This window comes from Hipposideros armiger, unplaced genomic scaffold (assembly GCF_001890085.2).
Source record: "Hipposideros armiger isolate ML-2016 unplaced genomic scaffold, ASM189008v1 scaffold_115, whole genome shotgun sequence".
Taxonomy (NCBI): domain Eukaryota; kingdom Metazoa; phylum Chordata; class Mammalia; order Chiroptera; family Hipposideridae; genus Hipposideros; species Hipposideros armiger.
This window is the reverse complement of record NW_017731465.1, coordinates 1,107,548-1,128,661: the sequence shown is the minus strand read 5'-3', so window position 1 is coordinate 1,128,661 and position 21,114 is coordinate 1,107,548. Positions and strand designations below refer to the sequence as shown.

Here is a 21,114-nt window from a genome sequence, read left to right as displayed (position 1 = left end):
AAATTATTGTTTAAATAATATTCCAGTATAATTTGCTGACAACATTCATCACTCCTTAATGATATGGCATAAGCTCATCATCACCCATACTGGTGACAGGAGAATACAAAGAAGTTTGAAACTAGAAAAAGGGCCCACAGATTATAGGAATGCACAGCTTGCGTTGGAGTCATCAACCTGCTCAATTGAATCACGTCCGCCTGAGTTTAGGAGCTTAAAATTCATTCCACAGCTTGCAGTGCTGACACGGATATGATAAGACAGAAGCACAGAAACACCACTCTGAAGTCACCTAACTGAACCGCACATGTTCTGACCCTTTTTGTCCTCCCTGGAGCTTTTCCTACCTGGCACACGCAACTCTAAAACTGCACTTGTGTTTCCAGGTCTTTGCTGTGAGCCAAGCAGAAACCTATTTCTCCCAGGGACCAGCAGCCAGAGAGGTGTTCTCTGAAGAAGGCTTCTAAATGAGTGTGTGAGCTGAACTCTTACTGAACTGAATTAATTATTAACGTTGCAGATGGAGCTGTCCAAATGATAAGAATAGCTCCTGACGAGTCATGATCCAAGCTTTCATTAAACCATTTCAGGCATACTAATGGTTTCCCACTGCTCATTACTTACAAGCACTTTTCTCATAGATATAATAACTCTAGTGGCCTGTAGGCAAGGCGTGCAATAGAAATACAAAAGTGGGAAGTTTCATCTTCCATAGCATGTTATTTTTCTTCATAGAAGATTATTAAAAGTGCACACTTATTTAATACTACTAAGTTAAACGGTTTCAATTCAGCCACGTTGGAAATGCAAAACTTGTAGTAAGAGTACTTAAAAGTGCAGTACACTATGTAATTTATATTATTAAGATTTGTGTCTGAATTTACTTTTAAGTGTCCCATTATTACCAGTAAGACCTATGTAGGTAAATATATTAATATTCAACAAACAGTACTGTACAATCATATCACATCTAGTTTAGGTTACATGAGAGATAATGTCTTATACTCTCTACCACTCTCTGTCTCTGTGTGCTGGGACGATTAGAGGGCAAAGCAATTGCAAGAGAAGAATTACTCCCAGGGTCTGCACTGTGATTGCTACCTGCTGTTTTGTTTTGTTTTAAGTTGGGAACACTGTTCCCCAAAGCCCTTCACATCTCAACTTAAATGATTTGGTAGAGGATCATAAAGACACCGTGAACGGGCAATATAATGAAATGTCCTTTACGTCTTTTCTTGCTGGAAGCTGAGTATATGTGAGCATTAGCTCCTTTCACCAAGTGAACTGTTCTTTAATACTCATAAGTCAGTATTTATCTTCAGAGATAGAAAATACACAAAACTGCAGTCAAAAGAAATAAACACATAATCATTTTATAGAACAACTATCCTTCAACATGGTTCTTTACAATATTCAAAATATCAATATGTTTGGCCAAGGGCTCAGGGGGGAAAAAAAGAAGCCTGTACCTTTAAGGATAATATCTCTTCATGTCAGCTACTTGTCTTATAATTCAAAATAGACGTAGGCTTTGTTAACATAAGTAAACCAAGAACAAAAACTGGGACAATCATTTGGACTGAATAATTCTATTGAGAAATCAGTTTTCTAGGAACACTTGGGAATGTTTTATTGATTTGATTCATGCAGGCATCCATCTCAAATTTTCATTTTGCTTTGTATAAGGATGTAAAAAATTCAGTTTCAAGACATAAGTACATACGCTTAAAGTAGTTTTAAATTTCCTTGAACTACTACAATTTTTCTCAATTTTATGAAACACTAATCACAGAAATAGCCTAAGCAGCTCACTGTGTCACTTTTTAAAGGAAACAAAAAACTTTTAAATAATAATAAAAAGATATAGGCAATATTTAAACTTGTTTATGTTTCCTCTTCAGTCTTAGGTCAATAACACCTATTTGAAATAACATAATGCTAAAACTGAGTGAAACGTTTTAAATACTGAAATCCAAATATTTTACCTACATTTTTTTATTTCAACTATATTTCAAATATTTCACTAACAATAATGTAAGGAATTGAAAATACCTAATTACACTATACTTAACTTACCTCAAATTTATTTAAAAATAAATGTTCCTAAAAACCAGTATTTTTATTTGGTATTTTAAGTCTTAGAAAAATTTTTTTTTATTTCTAATGAGTTTAAAATTGATTTATTATTTATTAATCTAAGCTTAAAACATCTTTTTCTGCTCTGAAAAGAACTTAGGGTGTGGACATTTATTTAAAAGTACTAAATTACTATGTGGAAATTAAGATAAATATTAAGCTAATGTTCTTTCACTTCTATAAAACATTCATTTAATTTCATAAATGCTACACAGACTTGGCACAGGACTAATATTACAGATTTGGGAGACATAACTTCCTGAATTAAAACTCTTAGCAAAAAAATCTCCACTACTCAAAAACAAATTTTTGCTATACATCTCAGTTATTCCTTTCTAATTATCAAACTAGTTTCAAATCCTGCAATCTTAACATGGCTTATATAGGAGTATATTTTTTAAGGTTATGACATGACATTTTATCTAAATTAGAAATGAAAAAAATTACTTTTTAGGAGAGAGGATTTTCAGGAAAAGTACTAATTAGCACTAATACTAATTAATGCTAAAACATGAAGGGAAAATAGAGTCTGCTTACCAGAATAATGAAGGTAACAGGTCCAATGAAACTCCATATAAAATAGTTATCAACATGAAGCCAGCAACTAGTGAGAAAAAAGAGCATGTACTGAGCAAATAGCTTCAACGGAGCCTCAATATCACAAAGAAAACAGAATTTTAAAAATCTAACAAAGCTATCTTTATATTGCCTTTGACCAGTGATTTATCACAGGCAAGACCAATTTTATTAATTCTGAGTTAGCTTTGACTTAAAGAGTAGTAATTTATTTACTCCAACTTACTAGTTTTCATTTCAGGTTTTAAATCTGATAAAGGTATGATTATGCTTATATGGGGAAAACAATAAAGCCCAACAAGCCCCAATCCCTAATTCTTAAGACCTCTGACTTTACTAAGAAAAACCTGAAATTCAATATTCCAAATTGTCCCATTATTTTAAAGTTCTCATGTTCAATTTTTGCGCCTTTTAGGTCTATATGTGAGCCTAAGTGTTTAACCCTATGGACCATAACAGACAAAAAAAAAGTTTACATGTTGTTTTTGTTGCAAAGCTGTATAGCATAAATATAATACGTCAAATGGGAATGGATGAATACTAGAAAAAAAAATCAAAGCATAAACTCATACACTATTAGAGTAAATGATGCATAAACGTATTAAGACAGATTTTACTTAGTGGTTCATTTTTCATATAACACTGAATCCCCACTGAATTTCTTTTATTTGTCTTTCATCATCTGTACAGTCAAAAAAGCTTTCTTTAGTCCAAAGAATCTTTATGTAACTAATTTTATCAAAGGAAAAAATAAACAGAATTGGAAGGCAAATTCATGCCTCTAGCAAATGAAATCCTTAGAAACATGGCTATGTCTACCTTCTGTCACTTTCCATAAATATCTATATTTTCATAAATGAAAGACAGTGACTTATTTGAATCCTTTCAACCTGCCTGATAAAATACTATCAAAGTAAAACATATGGGAAGGAATGTGCTACTGTCACAATTCAGAAAGAGACTTAGCTAGAGGGTGGGCAGCACAAAGGGAGCTAATGAAGCATTAGCTTAAAACTGAGTAGTTAAGCCTGTCAGATGCTTTAAGTTCAGAAGAATTTTTACTTAATATCTTTCTAAGGCCATAAAGTTATTTACTTTTTCAATTTGTTTCAGGTCAATCTTTTGTGTTAAAAAAGAAAGTCCGTAATTTAGAATCTGCCTTGCCAGAGTACAAATGCTCTGAACCTAGAAAATTACAAAAGACTTGATTGTAATTTGTGCACGGCATGCCCATTCTCTCACCAATAAAGCTTTCAGGGGCTATTTTAGTCTGTCAGGGAACCTCACTGACAGCTAACAGGCTTTAAAAAATTATTCACTTGAAAAACACTCAGGTCGCTTGCAATTACTTACGCTTTTTCTGTTCCATAGCTCTTATAGTCAATAGCAGCTGAAACTCCAACCACCGTGGCAGGAAACAAGTAACCAGCAACATAGTAATATTTCTTTCTTGAATATTCACTTTCAAAAACTTCAACTAGCATCAGATAGAGCTGCACGCCTTCTAAGCACATCCAAGCAAAAGCAGCCAAAAAGAAAAAGTGTAGAAGTCCTGCAAATATTGAGCATGCAATCTATAAAGGAAAAGAATAAAAAAGCAAAAGAAAACGCATGAATATAAATAAACAGCACACTCCAAAATCATAAAATAGTCCCTGACAGTGTTCACTACTGTCATTAAAATACATCTTTATTTACAATTAAGTACTGCTTCTCTAAAATTCATTCTTCATAAATGGAAACGGATTATAAACACTGCCAAATCTGAAGAGTTTAATGCTTATAGAGTATATTGCCAGGTGTGCTAGAAATGTCATCACTAAAAGACATTACTGTTTTTGTGAAACTTTGCGCAAGTAAGAAAACCTATCTTAATTTCTCTTCTGGAATGATCCACTATGAAATCTGAATATTTTACTTGTAGATGATCTGTTTACGTCTTTAGAACAGTTGTTTCCAAACACATTATTTCTATTTTTTCTGTAGCAGAATGTTTTAAATTTGCTTTAATGACAAATACCCCAGGCTCTAATTACCCAACATGATTTTCTTGTCATATGTGGAGCATTCTTAAATTCACCTCAGCGCAGATGAACACAGGGTGAACAATTAAGTAATTATTAAGTTCTCTTTCTACAATTGAGTCCTCATGATGAATAAACTGCTCAGAATATGAAGAAATGGTCACTGGTCAGAATGACTATGTGAGCGAAATGAAAATTGCAAAACAGGATCTTTTCATTTCAGTATTCCCAGCATTCTTCTATTCAAATTAGATGTCTTAATAACAACCCAGAAAAATACAACTGTACCTTAATTCAAGAAATGAATTAACTCATAATAATTTTACTTAATGATTGGGCTGTCTTTTATTACAAATTATCCTTCAATAATTGCCATGCCAATAATATTGTTACAAGGTCAAATATGAATATCAGCAAATGAGTGGATTCACACTTGTTGTAATAATTTTCAGAGCTCCAAGGTCAATAAACTAAAGGGGTACTTACCATGTATTTTGTCTTATCAATGCCTATGAGAAAAATAAATTCAGCAATGAAAAGGTTGATACAAAGGTTCTTGTGAATAGTGTTACGGTCACTCTGTAGACCACGGAAAAAGCAGAAGGTGAAGATGCAGATAGCCAGGCAAACAAGGGAAATGACAATCCCCACCCATGTGATGACTGTAAGCAGTAATTCATGAACTCCATCTTTGTACTGAAAATAAAAACATATGAGGAAGATTAATATTTCTGCATTACATTTACCTAAAGGTAAGATAGCTTGCACATGTGATAGCTCATCTTTTAAGACTAAACTCTCTGAATATTTATGTGTTCAAACAGGGCTAAATACTAAACAGATGTTCTGATTATATAACAGAGTTCAATATTATCAACTTTTATATCCAAAGAATGACCTATGAAAAGTGGAAGCTGTTACCTAGACAATAATGTAAGCCCAATTACTTCAAAATAAAGATTGAAATAATTACATATACATAGAAAACATATAATAGGGTAAAGAATACTTAGTTATGATTAAAAATTGGCATTTTGATGACTTTCCAGGCTAACACATATATCAAATTTTAAGTTTTAAATTTCTCCTTGGGTTTTTATAGTAGAACAGATCTGAGAGTTTTTGTGCTTTATTTCTTAAACTATTTTTATCTTCTGGTTATCACTTTCTTAATCACAAAAAGGAATGCTAAGAAGCATCACGGAAGTCATTCTGACATTTCAAAATCTGCAGTTTTGCAAAACGGTGAGGAAAAAAATAACAGTTGTTATGAGATTCAAACATGCAAGATGGGGAGGGCAGGTTAAACATTAGAGCCCTTTCTCTTTGGCACGACCTAGTGCTGTTCAGTCCCTGACCGACTCTACCAAAGACCTGGGCAAAGGAGAAAAACTCAGAACAAATCTGTAAAGCACATGGTTTTCAGAAGCAACGATAAATATAGGGCCTAGGCTTCCTAAAATATATGGACAGTGCAGAGACAATTAGAAATCCACATTACTTTGTTTGCTTTTTAGTTACGATAAGCACCCAAAGAAGGGTCTATTACACAAGCTGTTTTGAATCTCTGAGGTTTTTCTCTGCTACTAATTAGAAGTGCAAATACTTACTGCAATTTCCCTGTGGGCCATGAGAATTGCAAAATTGGTTAGGTGGCTGCATGCACACGTTGTACGAGTTTTATTAGTGTCAACCAGCTTGCAGCCCTGGGTAGACCAATATCCCATCATAGTTCTCTCTGAGTAGTTCCAGAAGGAGCAGTTTGCATTGAAATAATTGTCAGGCTGGGAAATAAAATGACAAGATAAAATTAGGATTTTACACTCTAAGATGGCAATAGCAATTGTTTAATATGTGGAAAAGGTAATTTAGATTAAACTTTGCATGTTTCGGACTATAAAGTTTTTCATCAGCAAAATTGTAGACTATGTTATACAAGGCAGATATCTAACTTAAAGGGGCTTTATAGTCCGAAACACTCTAAAGTATACTCTAAATTACCAAAGGCCCATTTTACACAATTACAATTTCCATCGTATGATTTTACATACTGATGGTACATTAGAATAATTTCTTTGTCTTTTCTGACAAAATTAGAGCCATGAATTTTGTTCTGAGAAAATTCTATAAGGACCAGGTGCTTTAAAATCCATTCTCCATTTTGGGCTCATTTTTGTTCCAACTGACACGTTAGCAACGTCAAGGTTCTTAAGAGAGCGAGTGAATTAACCACAACAGATACAAGAAGGGAAGAGCCACACAAATTTATTTTTCTTTGCCAACTCCAGAGATCCACTTAGCTATTTGTGGGAAACTTATTCACTCTACTTATAAAAACAGCCAAAATTCTTCAGACAATATTCCAACAGTGTCATTTTTTAGCTACTAAGTTACATTCTAAGGCACAACAGAGGAATCACATTTAGATGTTTAAAAATACAATGCTTGAAAATTGTGTCAAAAGTGATCAGGGAAAAAAAAAAATCTGCCACGCTAAAAAGGTGGAGTCCTATCAGTTAATACTCGGCTATCCTGCTGCCTAAGGTAAAAGTTAATTTTCATTCTAAAACGAACTACAGATATTTACATTTTCCTGTTGATTACTGTATTAGCTCTCATTAAGAATACACTTAAGTTCTAATAATCACCGACCCTCATTTAATTTTATGTTCACAGACTTAAATAAACTTGTGTCTCTGAGCTGGTCCAACACTTGAAATTCTAACGGAAAGGTCCTTCCTTGCCTCTCTGCCATCTCTCCATGCCCCCTCTATATCCCCAGCACTTTCAGTTTTGCTTTCTGTCCTCACTGGTTTGACAGCCTTCCACTACTTCATTAACATACATAACTTACATCAATGTGTGGCAGGGTAAAAAGCACAGGATCTGTCAAGTATACTCGGCTGGATTCTTTATTGAGTGAAACTGAAACGACGTGGGAATTCACTGCAATGGTGCTATTACGACCAATAAAGTCAGCACCTAGTTTTATGGTTGCATTTTCTGTACTAAGGAACTGTCCCAGACTCCGGTAAATGATGAACACCAACTTTGCAAGCCCTAGGAAGGTAAAAAGAGTCATATGATTTTACAGGAAATAAGCTCATGAATAAGAAAAGATACATTAAAATAAGAACAAAATGAAAAAAAAAAATGTCCCAATGGAATCTTTATGTAGATTAAGTTTAGAGAAACAGTAAAGCGTTATTTTAAATGCATATTAGGAGTCAAATACTCAGCATTGTAGGACAAGTTTAAGTGTACAAAAAACCAGTCAATTTTTAAAAGGCTGTTCCATCTTACCGTTCCTGCTGTTCTGTTTGACAGTATTTGCAGAGAGCTGGATGGAGCTGCCTGCTCCTTTGATGCCCAGAGGAAATTTAAAGTCTTGGACCTGCCCTTCTGTACTGAGGACTGCAACTTCCAGAACTGGATGAGGCAAAGGATAAAGGAGGCAGAAGAAAAGGGAATTCTTTAAACTACAAAGAGGCAAATGATAATTGCATGGAAACCACTGTTTCTTTTTATCTACTTACAAACTTTATTGTTAAGAGTTCAACAAAATCATGAACAGACAACTAAATTACTCTCAGAAATCTTAAGGCTTGACTGCTCTGAAAAATTTCATATAATCATTGTAACATTTTCTTCATAGATTTTTATTTTTTGTCATGAACTAATTCCAGACTTTCAGCCTATGAATATGAACAGTGTATGAATTCATAGTACACAACTTTCAAAGTTTCATTTAAGTCATTAAACAAAAGTATTTCAAAATGATTTTTTTTGGCTCTATGTTAAATAACTTTTCAATGCCCAATACCTGTCAATGGCAAAACTCGATATAAAGTATACATTTGAATGCCTTTATTGCATGTATACATCTATTTTAACGTATATGAGTATGATATATTTTAGTACGTAAGATTACACAGGTCAGTTTTACAGCACTATAGATTTCCTCTAATTTCTACCAGTAGTAAGACCAGCACAACATGTTTATGAGAAAATGTTATGGCATCATATTACATCTTCCCACTAATTTCACTAGTAACCATCAATGTTCACATATTCAAGGTAGGCAAAATAAGCTCTATGTGACAAATCTGGCCTGCCACCTGCTTTTGTAAATGAAGTTTTATCAGGACACAACCATGTTTCCTCATTTACACACTGTCTTATGGCTACTTTGGTGCTACAATGCCAGTTAAATATTTGTAACCTTGACCACATGGCCTATAATGCCTACCTAAAATGTATACTATTTGGGCTTTTTAGTAAAAGTTTGTCAACCAAGAGTAACACACACTCTTAATAATTCAGTAGATACAGTTCATACATTTTTCTCTATATTTCAACCTCTCTAATGGTGTATAATCTTGCATAGCTATTTCTACCCTTACACATGTGTCTGTGTACACACACACACACGATGAATTTGTTCACTTCTTTTAATAAAAACAGGCATATACCATTACAAAGTACTCTTGGATGCTAATTTATTTTTTTATCTTTCATAACTTTGTTTTGTAAAACACATATAAATTTAGTCACAAATGCGAAATCATAATACTGGGAAATTTTTATAAGCTCTCAGACCACGTGTCAAGAACCTGAAACACAAGTTTATAATGAGAGTCATAGAACTCCCAGAGTTCTCTCAGCTGCCGAAGCTGGCTGAGATACTCATTTTACTGAGCCATGCTTAGAAAGATTAAGCAGGTGGGTAGGTAAATAATCTCCTCTCATATCAGATTCCGTGTGTGGGAGGGAGTGAAGGGGGAAAAAAGAGTGACAAAAATATACATCTAATCATATATACCTCTCTTCCTTCCACTGAAAGGGACTCTCAAATATTAATTATTCCTAAATGTGACAGAAGATAGGGTGAAGGAAATCCTTTGCATTTCATGAAATGTTCCAAACATAGATATACATGCACAAAGAGTTAATTTAAATCAACCAATATTTACTTCTAAGAGTTTAAAACTTATGTGCATAGTAAAAAAACCTTAATAATTTGTTGAAATTTTTTAAAAGTATCATTAATATAGATCATAGTAGAGAATAACAAACTTTATACCGATAAATATATATAAGTAAATATATATTTTTACATTTATATACTTAAGTACAAAAATAGGCAAAAAGGAAAACTAACTAGAAACATAAAAATGACTAAAATAAATTAGAAACCCAACAGTTTATGACCATTAAATAAAATAAACTAATAGTTAAATATATACATGTAAAAGTATTTGATAAATTATACACACTTTAAGTATAACGTCCTGAACAAACTGACTTTAACTCAAAAAGGCATACAGAAATTAATGTATTAGAAAATATGTTATTCAAATTCACCATATTAAAAAATTAAATAAAAACATTAGTAACAGAAAGAAATGAACCATTTCAACATCTATTCAATGTAAGAAATCTTTATAAAATAATAGGAATAAGAAGAAAATTCCTTGCTCAGATAAAGTTTCTGTTATCAGATAAAGGTTATCTTTCCAAACTCACAGCAAATGGTAAAAAACTCTAGAAGCATTTCCCTTTAAAGTCAGGATGATCCTATCACAGGTTTTACTTAGCACTGTACTGAATGGTCTAACTAATGCAGTAACCCAAGAAAAATAAAGGGTATGAAGACTGGAAGGAAAAAGCAAACATATTTTTTATAGAACACATAATTAACAACATAGTAGTCTTGAGGGAACTCTAAATACTATCAGAAGTATAAAAATTTAGCAAGGCTGCAATCAGCAACAACAAACAATTAGAATATATAATTTCAAAACAGATACTATTTACAATAAACAACAAATAGTGTAAGTTACCTAGTAATAAACCTAATAAAGTATAATATATTAATGGGAAAAATACAGAACTTTATTAGAAGACCTAGAAACAAATGGATGATTTATATTATGGTGTTATTTGGGAGAACTCAACAAGTAAATCTGTGACACCACTTTTAAAAATCAATCTATAAACACAGTCTAATTCTAATAAAAAAATTCCAACAAGATTTCTTGGTTGTGTATAATCTGACAAGCTGATATTAAAATGTACATGGGGAAGAAATGCCCAAAGCAGTCAAGGCAATTCCTCAAAGAACAGGGTTCAAAGAACTCACCAGACATTAATGATACTGAAACACAACAAAAGCAACAACATATAACACACACTCCTAACATGTACTGAAACTTGATCTATGACAGAGAGATATTATTACAAATCATTGGGGAAAGGGATGGATTATGCACTAAAAGTACTGAACGACCGATTATCCATGTGGAAAACAAAATCAAATTAGTTCCCTCCCTCAGATCACAAACAAAAACAAATTTCAGGTGTATTATAGACATAACTGTAAAATGGCAACGTTTTATCATTTCTAAAGAAAGTAAAGATCTTTATAACTGCAAAGTAGAGAAAATTTACTTGAGCAGGACACCAAAAAAGAAAATATTTCTTAAATAAAATAGCAAAACCACCAACCCTAAATTTCACTTCATTATTCTATAAAACAAAAGTTCCCATGAACAAAGTTTAAAAGAGAAGGCATAAATAAAATAAATGGTGCAATTATATAATCCTCAAAGAAAACGTTCAGAATGCATTATTTACAGAGAAATAGGAAAACAGGAAAAAGGTCCGTGGACAAGAAAACACAGGAAAGAAAACAAACATGCCCGAAAATGCACTAAGCAGTCAAAGAATTTCGAATTAAAATAATAATGTGATCCGCTCAAACCCATTAAATGACAAAGTTTATGCCAACAATGAAGTTTTGGCAAAGAGAGTGATGAGAAATACAATGGTACTATAGGTGAGAATGTAAACTGGTAAAAAAATATCAGAAAGCAATTCGGCAGTAATTAGTAGAGATGAAGATGGGCGTGTTCTATCATACAAAAACCCCAAGTATGTGTGTGCATATATGTATAGAAAGGCACATACCTATGAGGAAGAAGACATACAAAACCTTTCACTGTAGTTTTCCTTATAGTATCAGCAAAAAAGCTTAAGCCATTAAAATATCACTGGTACAGTTAAATAATTGTGGAGTGTTCTTAAATAGATCAGATGAATGAGCTAGAGACACACGTAATCAATGTGCATATATACAAAAATTATAATGGTACAGAAAAATTATACAATTACATTTATAGTGTGATAACATTAATGTTAAAACATTAAAAAAATAGTTAAATGTACATTACCTGTAGAGCAAAATAAAAAAAAAAAGCTTATTAATGCTAACAAATAAATTAAGGATGATGGTTACCACCCCTTTTTGATCTAATGAGGAAGGAGACCCAGGGGACTTACACATTATCTATAAACTATTTCTTGCCCCCCACATCTGAAGTGAATATGGTAAAATACTAAGATGTGGCTCAGCTGGGTGACTGGAACACAGATGTTTATGATACTCTCTTATTTCTGTCTGCTTGAAATAATGTATGCCTTGTTCAACGTATTTCCTGAAAGTGAATACACTTGATTCATAGGAGAACCACCCAGAACCTCACTCACAGCCAATTCTATAGATAGGATTTTAATATATTTCTCTGTCCTATTTTCCAAGTTCATCACAGAGTATCTGCTGCAATGAGAAGAAGGCAAGTAAGAGAGCACACAGGGGAAAAAAAAAAACTATGACTTCTGCCAGATGCACATTGGAGGCTCCATCAACATGAGTCCCAGGGCAAACACAACACAGGGCAGACAGAAGACACAGGGAGCAGGGCCAAAGCCAAGCCCCAACGGTGATGCGGCATGAAGTATAAACCTCTGTTGCGAGCTGCTGTGACTGTAGGGGTTCTGTTAGTGCAGTATAGCTAAGCCTACACTGATGGATACAGTCCTGCTGGCTGCTAAGCCTACTGGGGAAATAAACGATAGGGAATTTTATAATGGATTAGGCTGATAATACCTAAACCACCTCATCAATCATAAGATCACAAAGAAAGACAACCAAACATTACGCATATGTGCCTCCTGAATATGATGCTATAGAAAGTTCTTGGGGGCAGGGGAGAGAGGGAAGGACCGGACCTTATACCTGACCTGATCAAGCCTCTACATCTAATGATTAGTATATATCGATCATGGTAAAATGATACCATGGGGAAGAAATAAGCCAAATCCAGAATGTGGGAAATTCTATAGCTCAAATTATCCACTTGATTTCTTCAACAACAATGAAAAAGTTTTTTTAAAATACAGATGAAGGGAGAAATGACTTTTAATTTAAAAAAGCTCAAGCAATGTTGCAATCAAATGTTTGACATGTATCTGTCTGTATCTTGGTTAAAAAAAACTGTTAACAAACTTACAATAATCAAGTAAATTTAAACCCATTTTTGTTATCTTTCAAACTTATTTTTGTCAATTTGTTAAACTGTGGCAATGACATTGTGATTTCTTTTAAAATATGGGATATGTATTAACGTACTTACAGTAATAACGTTAGGATTTGCTTTCAAATAATGCAATGGCGAGAAGAATACGTGAAACAGGATTAGCTAGATGTTAAAGCTGGGTAATGAAGACTTTTTTAATCAAAATTAAAAACCTCTGCTCCTCTCAATGTATCATTCCGAAAAAATTTTTAAATTTACATGCTGAGGGAAAACATTCACAGTACATATACCCAACAAGAGATTTATATTGGGACTATATAAAGAATCTTTAGAACTTATTAATAAAAAGACAAACGACCCAATTAAAAATGGGCAAAATATATGAACAGACACTTCACAGAAAGATAAATGAATGACCAATAAGCACTTGAAAAGTTGAACAGTTACCAACAAAATGTAACTTAATCGTATTAATGCAAAATAAAACCAAAATGAAATGCCACTACAGACCACTAGGCTAAAATTAAAAAGACATTTGAGAAGACAATCCTAAATGCTGGTGACAAGGTGGAGCAACTAGAACTCTCACTGCTGTCAGGAGTATAAAATACTACAACCACTTAGGAAAACAGCAACTTTAATAACAGTCAAAAAGTGGAAACAACTTAAATGTCTAACTAGTGAGTAAATATACAAGAAGTGGAGTGTCCTTATGATGGAGTACTTCTCAGCAATACAAAGGACTGAACTACTGAAGCTTGCACCAACATGGACGAATCTCAAGAACATTATTCCGTGTAAAAGAAGCAAGATCAAAACATAGTATATATTGTATGATTCCATTCGACTGAAGGTCTAGAAAAGCAAAACTCAACTATGGTGACAGGAGAACAGATCATTGGTTGCCTGAAGCTGTGGGTATGAGGAGACTGACTACAAAAGAGCACGAAGAACCCTTCTGAGTTGATAGAAATGTTGACATGCTGTTGGTTATACGAGTGCACATTTGTCAAAGCTCGTCCAACTGTACACTTAAAACAGCTGTTCTTGCTGAATATAAATTATACCTCAAAGTTGATTTTTAAAAGCTATAACCAGATATAATTATACCATTTTTATGAGGTCATGCATAAGGGTAAACCATACAATAAAGTTAAATTAAGGATTCAAGGAGAAATCCCTAAGGAGAAAAATCAAATTGTCTTAATAACCAAAGACACTATGTAATCACATCCTAAATTTAGATAAGAGCATCAGGAGACTGAGGACATAGAGGATAATGGGACATTTTAGTCCTTCCGTCTAAAAAGAGAACAAGTCCTAGGAAAAAGTTGAATGTTTTCCTAATACTAAATCATATGTAATGTCTGTCACAAAATTGTTTCTATCTCAGAAATAAAGACATTACTATATTAGAATACGTAAAACAACTTTTATAGTGATGATTCTTGGGTAATCAATATATGCTTATGGTAAGTTGAGGGTACTGTTTTTGAGAAGTCAGTAAAATGTGTACTACATTCTACAAGCATCTCTACCAACAATGCTCTTTTTTTAAATTAAAAATGAAAAGAAAAAAAACAACAACCGGTATGAAGAATAATCGTTTAGTGATCACTTTAGCAGCACATACACTAAAATTGGAAAGATACAGAGAAGATTAGCAAGGCCCCTGAGCAAGGATGGCACACAAATTCACGGCCAAATGGGAGTGGGGTGGGGGGCTGGCTGAAAAGGGTGAAGGGAGGAAGAAGTATAAATTGGTTGTTACAAAACAGTCATGGGGATATAATCAGTAATATGGTAATAGCTATGTATGGTGCCAGGAGGGTATTAGACTTATCAGAGGGATCACTTCGTAAGTTATATTAATGTCTAACCACTATGCTGTATACCTGAACCTAATATCAAATAATACTGAATGTCAACTGTTATTGAAAATTAATTAATTTAAAGAAAAGGCTAATCCCTTAGAACTCTGAAAACCACAGGTGTTGGGAAAGATACATTCCTGGACATTTAAATTTTCAGACTCTATCTTAAACTGGAATAAAACTATCTCAGACATGTAATAATAGTGTGTTCTGCATTACGTGAGGCTGACGGGAGCACAGACTGTCAAAATTTTCTTGTAGTCTTGGAAGGAGCATAAGAGGGAAATTTTAGTTTTTTTGTGTGTTTTTTTGTTGTTGTTTTCAAAATAGCCTTTAGAAGGTTTAGAATACAAACTGATGTCGTAACATGCCACTTCAAGCAACACTTTCTATGACTCGTCCTCTAAAATGAAGAAGTCTATACTCCTTTATTCTTACAGGTATGTCGCTGGAAACATTTGAGAAGACTTGTTTCATGTGTATCTTAGGAGTTTCATTAGACTAGTAAATCAATTAACCTCAAAAACAATAAGCTTAGGACCAAAAGGAAGCTTTAACTCTTCTGTATTACTACTAAGGCTATGTATGGTAGAGTATTATTTTCCTTTTGAATGGTCTCCCAAATTATGGCAGGCCAAATTATTTTGACTCTTTAATTTAAAGTTAATGAGATATTTACCATTCTAAAACCTCATAATACAAACATGATTTTAATAATATTTTATTTCTTCCTGAAAACTTGGTTATTTAAAATAAACCCAAGGTTTTGAAATGAAATCCAAGTATCATAATCAGATTGTCTATTTCTTCATATTTGCCTTACTTTTCTACAATTATTAATAGAAAGTTCCATGATTTAGGCAGGCACAATTAGGCTAGGTAAGGTACGGCATCCCAGACAGCAAGACTTGGTTCAGTATCTGCTGCTCCAATGTACTCTTTTGGTGAAAGAGGAATCTTGCGATCCCTCCTGGTGTTTTCACATTTATGCTCGGGAAACTTTTACTTTACTAAGGGATACTAGAGAACTTCATCTGAGCTCCACCGCACTGAGTAACCAACTCTAAATCAGTCAAGCCTAAATTAATTTTGCTATATTTACTGTACTTCTTTGAAATATCATCACAGGTTAATTTTTACCTCTTGTTGCCAGCATTTACATTCTACATTATGCTTCAAAACTGTCTGCAGCTATGTTACAATCTATGAAGCATGGATACTCTGCATTATGGAAGATGTAGTTCACTGACCACATGTTCACCTGAAGGCAGTCGTGTTTAATATAAACATTTGGCTCATTGTTTGCCTAAAATATTTGACTGGGAGAAAACATTCCAGAAAGTAATTTAAATTCATTAGGAACATATTATATCAAATGGAAAAGCATTTGCCACAGTTCTATAGGCAGCACTTTCCTGACTTAAGCAATCCATATTCAGGCATTTAAGTACTCTAACACGTTTTTCCTTTAGTGATTTTTCAGATGGGGGGAGAGGGGGAACACATACAAAACCAACTTTTAAAAGATAATAGGATAGATTTTTTGGCTTTTTGCATTATTTTTATGAAGTGGGGTCAATAATACCTCTTGCTAACCAACAAAATTAATTTGACAAAAGAGAAGTTTGGCATTGGGAAATAACAGATTCAGAACAGAAAACACCATTCTGTTAAACATCTATGTTCTAAATCAAAATTAAACCTGACAATAAATTCACTTACCGATATTTTCTGTGGGCATTGAGACCCTAGTTGGTTCCACCAGATTGTCAGCCAGGACAAAAGCTCCTTCTTCCAAGGTATCGAGTAACATTGTTGCAGTATGTGCTTGTTCAGAAGAATTCATGTGTTTCCATGATTCCAAAGCTTCCGGTCTCAGAAGGTTGTCCACTGTGTCAACAATTGCCTGCATCCATTAGAAAACGATCCTTAGTGTGTCTGCCTCTAACACCAAGGTGATTTTCAATCACTGACTAGTGACCATTGGGATATTTATCTGTCTGGATGATTTACTCTTATTTCAAGATGGATGAACACATGGTCAACTTGTAACATCTGACCATTTCAAACTAAAGCTATAACCGATGACTAGTAGACTACTATTTGATTTTATACTATTTGATTTTAGAAAGTGCAAAAAGATGGCTTGTTTCTATTTATCTAATCATCTCAGTTGTTGAAAAGAAATACAACCAGCATCAGCTCTTAACCTCAGTATTACTCTTATATGCATTGTCACTTCTACTTATAATCTCAAGACCTAAATACTCTAAATAGAAACACTGATGTTTCTGGAGTAGCTTAATATTTATGCTTAAAAATGAAAACACTGTTTTTTGGAACATGAACTAGAATAATAACCAAAACTGTGCCTTAAAACATTGTCTACTTATTACCATTGGGGAAAAAAAACAAGATGATTTCAAAGTTTACAAATTATCTGTGACCATTTTCACTCTTCCACTTCCCTGTCCAGCTAAAAAACACTTGAGAATACACCTTAATTCATCAACAATGATTTGTTTTTAAATGAATCAAGAGAAAAGTCAAAATATTTAAGGCCTATCCTAATAATTTAATGAAAACAGAAAGGGAAAATAGTCTTCACAAACATCCAAGTTGTAAATATTCATATATGTAGGTTTAGTCTACTATTGTGCAAAATAACATTCAATAAAAATATAACCCAGGTGGTTCAGCACTTGAAGTCAGGCTTTGGTACTGATACTTACTGTACCCTGACCGTGGCTTTGATAGCTGAAATCACTAACTATATTTACTCTATCCCATTTACCTAATCATGATGTGTCTCTTAGCACATATATAAGTTGTTTTGATCTGGTAATCATAGAGGAAAAAAGTGCATTGTACAAAGAACAACAAAAAAAAAGACTAGTTTGAGGTTCTATGTTAAAATGAGCAGGGGGAAAAGGTGTTTGAGGCTCCTGTCATGGTAAGATTAATTAGCTTAATCCATCTTAATATCCTCATCTGTCTGCCTTGTGAGCCACTGCGACCTTCCTGGCAGGTGAAGAAACTTTCAAGTGGCGTTAAGGGGTTTTTTTCTTTCTTTAATGGGAGATAGAATAGTCCAAATGCTCACACGGACACTGCGGCAGCCATTAACTCAAGTGGAACAGAAATTGGTCTGCTGAGGCCACATTCATTAGTCACCAAAAAATACAGTCTGGAGCCTCTAATCTAAGCTACAAATGAATCCTCCGTCAGAAAGAGGGCACCTGCTTCGTTTGCTTAGTGTATGTCAGGCTCTGATTTGTAATTTAAGAAGTTTTATTAGTCTTATCTGAACAGAGCAGGTCATCTGTGACATACTGAAAATGACACTGGCCAGAAAGACATTAAGGTCATGCTGAAATTTACTATGTATACACATAACTTGCCGATGACATGCTTTTTATTAATGTGAAACACTCCTTATTTATTACCATTTGTACTTTTCTAGGGGAATCAAAATGATCATTAGCCTAATCAGATTCTTGAAGTTGTCTCTTCCTGCCAAAGAAAAAAAAGCTATTTTTTTTTTCCCCACTGAGATATAAGTCCTGGGCAACGTACCAGTTATGACATTTCACACATTAACTAATACCTTAAAAGTGAACTGAAAATTTCAGTATAGCAAATTTTATATTCTTCAGCAGTTATTTCTTTGACCCCATCAAAAAGGCTAAAACGGGACTTTCAGAATTTCACTACCTAAAAAGAGACTTTCTTACCACCTTTTCTTGTAAGGTTCTACGATCCCCACAATATCTATTACTAGCTAGTGAGATGCCATTATTTTTTTTTCTAGACCTTGCCAACCAATATTATGAAGTCATAGCTTTCGAATAACCTCTGTTGTACAAAAGTACAAAGTTCTTTTGTTTTGTTGTCACATGTATATGGATTAGTTCTCTAAGATTTGATTTACTAGGGATATGGTCCCCAGATGAGTAAGATTAGAAAGTAACTATCCCCCAAAAAGGAACTTTCAAAATTCAGAATAAAACAGAATGCAATGTGGTATTATTATTTTGATCCATCACACAGAACTAGCATGGCATAATTACACAGTGAGTCTCAGCATGTTTTCTATTACTTGGATATACCAGGGAGAAAACCCGGCTGAAGAGGGCAAGGATTCTAAGCCAAACACTGGCTTTCTGTTCTTACTGGCCTGAAAAAAACCAACATATAACACATATCGGTAGCACTGTCACGTTATTTACAATATATTCCATTTCTAGTAACCCATCCCGGTATCAACCTGATTCTAGAAATGACCCCTAAAAAGTTCAGAACAAAGCTTATTTTATTTTAAGAGTGCACCACAGAGATAAGAAAGCAGTGACTTTTTCATGCACATACATTATGACTACACAGTCTTTGATATGATAAACTGCCAAGAATATATCATAGCTGTTTTACTCAAGTTTTTTTTTTTTTTAAATCCACAGAGATGACAACAGGAAACAAAGAGACTATATGATTACTTTCCAATTCAGATAATATTTAATTAAAATTCTTGTACGTTTGGATGAATGGAAAAACAGCAAAAAATTATATAAGAATAAATTATTTGCTTATTCTGGGAATAATATACCTGTGAAAAGCCAACATTTATACAGCTGATATGGGGCACATTATATAATTATCAAAGACTGAAAAACATTGGGTCATGCAGCAAGATGGTGCAGCGTGGCAGGCAGCTGAAACAGGGAGAAAGCAGGGTGACAGCATGGGAGAGATACCTTAAGGTAAGCCCTGCATGTCTTCTCTCGTTTTTGGAGCTTTTTAGTAAAAGAAAAGAAAATCAGAGGTTAGATTTTATCTGTTGAAAATGAGGAAAGAAGAAATCCTCAAAGATTAAGCTGGTGTTCCCAAGCTCAGAAATTATTCTGCACTGTACACAGTCTTCCGCATTTTTTTGAGTCTACACTGACTGCCTAAATTGTGTAGGTACAGTTTTTAGCAGTATTTTACTTTTACTAAGTATACAAAGTCAAAGTATCTTGATAAAACTAGAGACAAAATATGTGGTCAAAAGGGAAAAAAAGAAAAGTCCATTTTTTCACCCTATAAAAAAACATGCTCGCCACAGATTTTGGAGTCACGTGAATCTCATATAAACACCTATTTTATTGTATGGTTGAAATAACTACCAAATTTATGTCACAGTAAGAAAAATCCGTAATACTAATACTCCTAGAGAGGAAAACTACCATTAATACACCATATACCCAGAAAGGGAAACTGGTCCTTCTCCCAAAATCTGCCACTGAAAACAGTATTTCAGTGGCTCACATTCCTACATGCGTCACAATTTTGTTACAATCCTAAGAGCTGACTGTATGAGTATACAAAGCATGGGAGTCGTAGAATACATAATCTCTCCAAGTGCAGACAACGCATTCTAAAGTGAGGGTACTGGCCACAAAGAGGAGGATGAAGTTTGCCACCAATTCAGGTAAGAGCTCCCTCAAATAATTCACTTTTTTTTTAAAGCCTCACTGCTCCTTTCACAATTGTGATTCTTCCTTGGGAAATGAACCATTTCATACGTTTTGGTACTGAGTGTATGTCAAAGGGGCAACCGACTGCTAGAAGAATCCAGAGCTGCCACGGAAAATGTCTAATTGCAAATAACAGCAAATGTCTACCTACCTTGTTATAACTCCGTCCAGCTGAATCCTTTTCACTAGGTTTCAGCTCCTGCAGCTGTGCATCAAGAATGTCCACCAACTGCTCCATCAGCCTCACTGAAGAGCTCACATCCCCAGCAAACACGGGCCCTTTGGTATGTTTAGCTAGTTCATTGGCAAGGCTAGCAGCGTTTTCTCCACTTCTGATCTGAAATGCCAATTTATATTATCTCAGTAAGATTTCTTGTTCTGTTTGTGGCTTCTTGTTCTTCTCCTGAGTATCTTTGTTGTGGTGAAAAATATACTTGCAAATATGTCAAAATCTGAAATTAATTGAGACCAATAACCTTTTCTTCATTTCAGATGATTAAAGGTTCTTAGATCCTCAACACACAAGAGAAATTCTTTACCAGACATTTAAAAGAAACAAAAGGGAGGGGGGGAAAAAGGCCAGAAATCCTTTTTAAAAGTTTTCAGACAGCTC

The 21,114-nt window shown here is 34.0% G+C and overlaps 1 protein-coding gene across 35 annotated transcripts in view; it reads right to left on the bottom strand.

The window, feature by feature from the left end:
* The window catches only part of ADGRL2 (adhesion G protein-coupled receptor L2), a 396,395-nt gene that overhangs the window by 18,294 nt on the left and 356,987 nt on the right, over window positions 1-21,114 (bottom strand). For 23 of the 35 annotated variants that reach the window (XM_019647707.1, XM_019647720.1, XM_019647716.1 and 20 more), the window contains 9 exons: window positions 20,653-20,838; window positions 19,740-19,778; window positions 16,711-16,894; window positions 8,040-8,165; window positions 7,591-7,796; window positions 6,347-6,520; window positions 5,223-5,432; window positions 4,066-4,286; window positions 2,674-2,740 (listed from right to left, as the gene is read on the bottom strand). In XM_019647707.1, the coding sequence (XP_019503252.1) occupies window positions 2,674-2,740; window positions 4,066-4,286; window positions 5,223-5,432; window positions 6,347-6,520; window positions 7,591-7,796; window positions 8,040-8,165; window positions 16,711-16,894; window positions 19,740-19,778; window positions 20,653-20,838 (1,413 nt within the window). The remainder of the gene's footprint in view (window positions 1-2,673; window positions 2,741-4,065; window positions 4,287-5,222; window positions 5,433-6,346; window positions 6,521-7,590; window positions 7,797-8,039; window positions 8,166-16,710; window positions 16,895-19,739; window positions 19,779-20,652; window positions 20,839-21,114) is intronic. The other 12 variants (XM_019647715.1, XM_019647721.1, XM_019647718.1 and 9 more) reach the window with 1 other exon arrangement.